The sequence below is a fragment of the Gavialis gangeticus genome, unplaced genomic scaffold (assembly GCF_001723915.1).
Source record: "Gavialis gangeticus isolate Ggan-Ray unplaced genomic scaffold, GavGan_comp1, whole genome shotgun sequence".
Lineage (NCBI taxonomy): Eukaryota > Metazoa > Chordata > Crocodylia > Gavialidae > Gavialis > Gavialis gangeticus.
The window spans coordinates 1,948,295-1,956,406 of record NW_017729032.1 but is presented as its reverse complement, the minus strand read 5'-3'; the positions used below and the strand labels follow the sequence as shown (position 1 = coordinate 1,956,406).

Here is an 8,112-nt window from a genome sequence, read left to right as displayed (position 1 = left end):
GGGTCAGACTAGATGATCTACTCAGGTCCCTTCCGACCCTAGAAACTATGAAATTATACAAGAATGAACTTGGGTTTTTTAGCCTCTACCTTGAATACTGAGTCAGTTATGAGCCACCGTTGTATGAGGGAAAGGGCTGAGACAGCCAAGAAAAATAATGAAGGGTACAGAGAAACTTCCGTGTAGACTGGGAAAGTCAGAACTGTATGCCTGGGTGAGAAAGACCAGGGTGGAAAGAAGTAACTTGGGCATCTTTTCTGCCTGTTAGGTATTTTTCTGCTCGTTATACAACCACTTTTTTTTCTGCTTACTATAGCAACATTCAGTGAAACTGAAAGGCAGAATACAATACAAGAAATTATTCTGATACAAAGCATCCTTAACTTCCTGGTGCGCAGTCAAGAAGGATGTGCCTTTTAACAGGGCTCAAGAAGACAAGTTTTCTAGCTGAAGAGCTAGGCAGTTTTCTGAGAGAAGTAGTCACAAGCTGCTTTGCAACCTGGAAGAGTCCCCCTTATGGACTGGTTATTCCACAGCAGCAAGGTTTCTTGTACAGGCACTACAGGGCACAAATCGATGATTGTTCTGTCTCAGTGGTGTTCTGAAAGGGGTGAGATTTCTGCCACGGAGCTATTCAGCAGCTGCTTTCCATAAGCTGAGTTTGAATCATTTCTCTAGAGAAGGAAGAAACCCCCAGAAAGATCTCATTGTGGCTCCTTTCCCACCTGCAGAGTTCAAAGGACACTGTTCAGCCACTCATTGCTGTGTCAAATAGGGGAGGTCTCTGTTACAAGAGCCTCTGGCAATTCAGGCTGTGACTTCGCCAGCTAAGTTGTAAGACATGGCTAGGATTTAAACAGGAAATGACCAAGAGTGGCAGCCAAAAGGACTGGGTTTTTTGGCCAGTTGTCCTCTCCCTGGACTCCGTCTAGTGATGGGGATGCTGCAGAAGTCTTGAAAAAGGCCAAAATGGAACCAGTTAGTTAAGTCGCCCTTGTTTCAAGGATGTATTTCATAGCCGTGTTGGTCCGAGACAAAAAGAAATGTAAAACTCTAGAACGCTTGATACCTTTTATTAGACCAACTAAGAAATTGCAAAAAATATATATATATTTTTAGTTGGTCTAGTAAAAGGTATCACTTCTGAACCAAGCTTTCTAGAGTTTTGCATTTTTTTAAGTCTCCCATGGCACTTAGGAAGTTACCATAATAGCAGAGGATGTTTGGCTGTGTGGGCAATTGCAGTTCTGCTTGCATAAGCTCCAGTCTTCTCTGGCAACTTTCTGCCTTGAAACAGATGCCTTGTTTCACCTTGGAGGTGGTTTTGCACTTTCCCATAGTCTGTAAAGGGCTTTGAGCTTTCAGGTTAAAATATGCTCAAAAGGAAGATTTACTTTTTTTACTTAAAAAATTGGGCCCAGCAAACTGTAGGCTTGTGAACTTCTGCTTCCCAGCCAACATTTTTAGAAGTGGTTGAGGTCTTTGGAGTGATTCAGTCCTCATGTGTCCAGCCCTCATGTGTCCAGCTTGAAGTGTCTGAAAGGGGCCTGGCTTGTCAGGACTCCGGTAACACCGTCCTGATAAATTGTCTTGCTTTTATTTTTATTTTTTTTAACCCAAATTGCAGATGGCTGGAATACTGCATGTTTTCTTTCCAAAATGCTGCAGAGGGACCCGGTGGTTCCCTCACCCATCTTGTATCACTCCCCCTCGCTGAGCGGGGAGACTGTTGTGCTTCATGGCAGGTGTCGTCTAACCAGGGACTACAAAAGAGGACTGGAGCACGAGGTCCTGGAGTGATGCCTTCAGAATTGCAACAGTCCAGAGTTTAGCTTGCTTGCTTTAAAGGACTAAACCCATTTGTGATCCAGCTGTAATTCTGTTGGCGTGTGAGGCCAGAGGGCCCCGTGGTGTGTTAGACAAGGCGGGTTATATCTGAGTTGGGCACAAGTGATGCCAGGCCCCCTTGTTTTCTTCTGTAACAGCCTCTGGACACGTTTAGCTCCCCAGGCTCTCAGTGAAGTGGAGGTAGGGACCTCTTCCTTATGTCCTTTCCTGGGAATATATACATGTTTTTTCTGAGTGGGGCATTGTAGCAGGGAGCCAAAGACCCATGTCACTACAAAGGGGAAGGTACAGCAGGCTAGCCTGGCTGTGTAAGTGGGCCAGCAGCTGAGACAAGGCCAGCTGCACAGTAAGCTGGAGGAATAGGACAGACTCGCAAGCAGCCATAGGACAGACTGCAAGCAGCAAAGCTAAGCTATAACGGCAGAGCTGGCTTGGCCCTCTGGGCCTGAGAAGGGCCAGGCCTGGGGGCCCAGAAGCCAAGGTCTGGTACAATGAGCCTAGGCTGAGAAGGGCACAGCCAGAGAAAAGGGGCCAAAGCAAAGAAAGCCAAAGCCCCAACAAAGGTTTTGAAGCCCTAGAGAGAGCCAAGCATTGTGGGACTGGCGGCCCCCCTGAAATAATATCATGTACTCCTGTGAGGCATGGGCATGGCTATAGGGGAAGGCGGAGGCCATGAACATAGCCTTTAAGACACTACATGTCCCAGGGCACCAGTAGGGCTGGAAGGGCCACAGGCAAACAGTAAGGAAGGGCACCCCGAGGGATCGGACCGAGCAGGACCTGCAGCATCACAGGTCCTGTCGGAGGTGTGTAAAGTAGCCGGTCAGTGTTCTGTAATGTCAAACAGTGCAGTGTCAGTCCCAGCTTGGGAGAGGCTGCAAGTCAGGCATTTTGAATTGCTGGAAGGCATTTTATAGGAATAAAGACATCATATCCTGGTAACTGTTTTATGACCCTTGTGTCACTGGGAGCTGGTGTTACCATGTGAGTGATAGGAAAGAGGCGATGACTAGCCCAGGACATCAGTGGCAGTGCTGGGAACTTTATTCATACACAAGTTCCTACTTTTGGTTTCTTGCTGTGGGCTTGGGATAGCTGTCCCTGATTCTGTGCCTGGCCCATCGCTTGAGTGGCAAGATTACCCCCTCGAGAGACCCAAAGCTGTGCTCAGTAAATGCTTTGGAGACTGGTTGGCCAATCCTTCCTTTAGAGCTGTCACAGATGTCCCTTTATCTAACAAATGCATGTTAATCCTGACCAGTTCTTCTTTCGTTCCCTGACCTCACGCAGTTTTACAGCGCGTCAGGAATGCCGACGAAGCATCTTTCGGACAGCGTCTGTGCTGTGTGCGGACAGCAGATCTTCGTGGATGTCAATGAAGAAGGGATCATAGAGAACACGTATAGACTCTCCTGCAATCATGTGTATCCTTTTCTGGACACAGTGCCTCGTGCAGCCTGCTTCCTACCAGCGTTTTTGTCTCCAATTCTGGTACGGAGGGCTGTTCTTAGTGCCGTTTGACATAGGCTGTGCACATCTTGGGGGGCAGAATGTACTGTCTGGGGCTGAGGTGAAAGGAATATATACACTCCCTTGCCTCTTCAGGTGGCTTAATGTTTTCTATTGTAAACTTACGTTTCTGGCTGATCAGCACCCGAATTTAAAGCATTCCCAGGGAAAACACCCAGGTGCCCTAGGAAGCTGGTACTGTGTATCAATAGATAGATGTCATAGCATGGGCGCCATTGGATCCAGCCCACAGAGCCAGGGAACTTAGCAGTGTTTCAGTGGCAGGGGACTTCCCTGCTGCTGGGTCCAGGCAGCTGTGCCTGTGCTGTGCAGCTGAGGCTGGGGAGAAGCGGCATCAGAGGAAAAGTGGCGCCAGCTTGCCCTAGACCCAAGCGGGGTTGCTCCAGCCTCATCTCTGGAAAGCTGCAGACTGCTGTCCTAGCATGAGACCACGTTGGCAGTTCGCTGCTGGAGGTGCTGTCTTCCAGATGAGCCATAGGAGCAATGATCTGAGTACTGCTTGGAGAGCTTTGGCTTGCAGAGGTTGGCATCCCAGTCAGATTCCTGCTGGGGGGATTTCACTCTGCTGCCATGAATTCCCCCTGCAGTTTCCAGTATGAGAGGTATTTTCATTTTCTCAGAAAAGGAAACCTTGGGCAGCATTCCAGCAAGGGAGTGAAGCAAGTAAGCACATAAGCAACAAGTACGTTGGCACCAGGAATTGCTTTCTTATCCTTTTAATCAAGGGACAATGTGTAAATTAGATCAGATGTTTTGCTGCAAGGCACCAGGGAGTTTCCTAATGGAGTTTTAGAGCCTTCCCGTCTGGACTCACCAGCTGTCATCTCAGCTAAAACAACTAATAATGAAACCACTTCTATCTGAGGTCTTTGTGATTTGCCTGTAGGGTGGAAAGGAGCTTGGTTTGGACCCTAGTTCTCTAGGGATAAGCACCCACCACTGAAACAGGCACTGAGAGATCCTTGTTGATGCTGAACCTGACACAAACGTTGGCTGTTCAGCTGTCACAAGTGACTCTCCAGGCTAGGCTTGAGAAGCTTGCCCTGTTTTCCCGCAGAGGGAAGGCACGGTGGTTTCTTATCACATCTTTCAGGGTGTGGTTTTCTCTGCACGCCAGGTGGTACTGGCATTAGAAAAACCTTCAAACACTGCATGCAAGAAATAGTTGAATGCAGTTTCACAAATGGAAAGTCTGAGTTGCTTATGCAAATATTGAGTCTGGGGCTTTTTGGTTCTATGCTTATAATGTAGTCGGCAGGTTTTTTTCGTACCTTTTGTGCTTCCGGCAGGTATGGCGCCTTGGCCTAGCAAGTGTGATCTGTTGAAAACCAACCCAAAGCCACTTGTTCTACCTCTTTGGCTCCAAATAAACACTGGTTGCAGCACATGATGTTGTTCTGGGCTGGGGCTGCTCACGGTGAGACATCCACCTATCCGTGTGAAGGCTGGAGACTGCCTCGTGGTATTTTATTTGCAGCTCCCTGAGCCCTAAAATATGGCAAATCCAGTACACAGAGCAAACCAACTACTTGCTTCCATTGCCCTAGTTAGCAGCACCTCTGAAAATTTCCATTAAGCTTCAGAGTGAAGCTGCTTGGAAGAACCACTGGAGCACTGTGCCCTTTGAAGCAGACACCATCTTATTGCATTGGTCGCTTATTGCTAGCCAGATCCTGGGGCTCTTAGCAAAAAAATGTGCAAACAAGTGTGTGCTTCTTGAAACCCTTGTCATCCTGCTTGGATGATAAGGCTTTCCCTAGCATGGCCTTCCATGATCATCTTGATAAATATCCTTTTTTATTTCAGAAGAAACTTTAGATTTGGGAGCAGCCTACAAATCTCAGAGTCTGAACTAATCTTACTGTCACTAGTCTTACTGTTTTACATTAATTGTTTAATTATCTTAATATAATTTTAACTTAAGGATAAATAAGTATTCAGGGTTTTTGTTTTAAGACTGAATTATTAAAACTTGAGTAGCCCGCATATTAGACTTGGTAAAATCTACAGTTGAGGATAGGATTAATTTCCCACTGGGTTAAAGGAGACAAAGCTTGTACCCTGCATCAGGTGTTTAGTGATGACTGTCCACATGCATACTCGTAAGTGGAAGCCAGACTAATAGGTTAGTCACCTTTCATTGAGGATAAGCTCTGGCAATTCATCTTCCACTTATCACACGGTAAAGATGTACATGCAGGCAGTTAACATGGAGCAGCTGAAGCAGGGCAAATCTCAGTCCACTCTTACTTTGCAGTGAGGTATTTACGTATCTGTATCCCGTGTCAGCTTCCGGGTTTCAGATGGCAGTAACTTATTTGTTGGTTGGTTCATTTTGAACTTTTACCGTGGGCTAACAGATCTAATTGTACGTCCTTGCATGCAGTCTGATCTCACTCATGGCTTGCTGTACATCTGGGAGGGATGTGTAGAACATGCGGGTGTGTAGCACATCTGTACAGAATGGCACTACCAGCCTACGACCTTCAGCCTGTTTGCAGCAGCACCATGGACAGAGGACCCCACATGCGAGGCAATCCATAAACAGATCCATTCTCCAAGAGTCAGTAGCTTGGGCCCAGTGATGACCCTGGTCTTGTCACTGAGATATCCCTTCCTTGCTTTCTCTCCTTGTCCTGGACCTCTCCTTCCATTTTTCTCTTCAGTCTCAAAAACTAATAGTTCCCATCTTGCTGTCTTCCTTGCCCTTTCTCCTGCTTTCAGATCTACAGCTCAGCTGTGCTGCTCCATCTAGCTGTTTGTTCTGTCATTTCTAACCTCTCCTATTCCATCATCTCACCTGTTTTCTATCCCTTCCTCCTTTCTGCCTGTTCTGTCGCTTCTCTGTCCTGATTAAAATACCGCAGCGCCATCAAGAAAGTGCTATAATTCTGTTGCCTTCCCCTCCCTCCCCTTCTACCCATTTCTCCTTTACTAGTCCTGGCACAGTGCATCAGGGTAAATTCAGGGACGGGCTCATCAAGGTACAGACTGTGTGTGTTGTAATGCGGAGAGCATACTAAACCATTTCTGTGACCAGGTCACTCTTTCTGTGACCAGGTCATTAAATGCTTAGATGCAGGAGTTGAGGTAGATGTCATCTACTTGGACTTTAAGAAGACCTTCGACACGGTATCCCATCCTATTCTCATAAACAAATTGAACGGCTATGCATAGACTATTACAATTGCATGGGTGGCAAATTGGCTGAAGGGTCGTACCCAGAGAGTGGTGGTGGACAGGTTGGTACCTGCCTGGAAAGATGTGGGCAGTGGGCTCCCCCCGGGCTCAGTCCTTGGGCCGGTGCTGTTCAATATCTTCATTAGTGACCTGGATGAGGGTATGGAAAGCACTCTGTCCAAGTTCGCAGATGACACCAAACTATAGGGCGAAGCAAACATACTGATGGGAAGAAACTTAATCCAGGTGGACCTGGACAGGTTAGAGAAGTGGGCAGAGAACAGTAGGATGCAGTTTAACAAGGATGAGTGCAAGGTGCTGGACCTAGGGCGAGGGAATCACCAGCACATCTATAGGCTGGGGGATGACCTCAGCTGCATAAAGATACCTCAGAGTCATTGTCAACTCCAAGATAAATATGAGTCATCAATGTGACAAAGTAATTAGCAGAGCTAACTGGACTTTGTCATGCATTAGTAGGTGCATTACAACCAGGTCCAGGGAGGTGATGCTCCCCCTCTATGCGGCACTTGTCAGGCCACAGCTGGAGTACCTCATCCAATTTTGAGTGCCGCACTTAAAGAAGGATATGGACAACCTTGAGAGAGTCCCAAAGAGGGCCACTGTTATGGTTAGAGGCCTGGAGGGAAGGCCCTATAAGGAAAGGCTGAGGGACCTGGACCTTTTCGGCCTCCGCAAGAGAAGGCTGAGAGGGGATCTTGTGGCAGTATACAAATTCACCAGGGGGGGGCAGCAGGGAATAGGAGATGCTCTGTTTACCAGGGCACCCCTTGGCATAACCAGAAACAACAGCCACAAGCTGATAGAGCAGATTTAGGTTGGACATCAGGACGTACTTCTTTACGGTTAGGATTGCCAGAATCTGGAATCGGCTCCCGAGGGAGGTGGTGCTCTCCCCTGCCTTTGGGGTCTTCAAGAGGAGGCTGGACAAGCACCTGGCTGGGGTCACATGACCCTAGCGCTCTTTCCTGCCTCGGGCAGCGGTCGGATTCAATAATCCATTGAGGTTCCCCCCCCCCCGCATTAAAAAACTAGGCGACTGTGGCATTGATGCCTACACAGTCAGATGGATTGCAGATTGGCTGAAGGGTCGCACTCAGAGGGTGGTGGTGGACAGGTCATATTCGACCTGGGGGTAGTGGGCAGCAGAGTCCCCCAGGGCTCAGTCCTTGGGCCTGCGCTGTTCAGTTTCTTTATCAGCAATTTGGACGACGGGGTGAAAAGCAACCGGTTTAAATTTGCTGACGATACCAAAATTTGGGGTGAGGTGAGCATGCTAGTAGGGAAGGAAAGACTGCAGCAAGACCTGGACAGGTTACAGGGGTGGCCTAACAAAAACAGGATCCGCTTCAATACTGACAAGTGCACGGTGTTGCGCTTGGGCAGTAATAACCAGCAGCACACTTATAACATGGGAAACTCCCTTCTTGAGAGCACAGAGGCAGAAAGGGCTGTTGGAGTCATTATTGACTCCAAGATGAACATGGGCCAACAACGCAAGGTCACAGTTGGCAGGGCTAACCGGACCTTGTC

At 47.9% G+C, this 8,112-nt stretch overlaps 1 protein-coding gene across 1 annotated transcript in view; it reads left to right on the top strand.

The window, feature by feature from the left end:
• RNF121 (ring finger protein 121) overlaps positions 1-8,112 on the top strand; it is a 41,706-nt gene that overhangs the window by 19,636 nt on the left and 13,958 nt on the right. Inside the window, exon 4 of the mRNA XM_019524967.1 lies at positions 3,139-3,272. Coding sequence (XP_019380512.1) covers positions 3,139-3,272 — 134 coding nt within the window. The remainder of the gene's footprint in view (positions 1-3,138; positions 3,273-8,112) is intronic.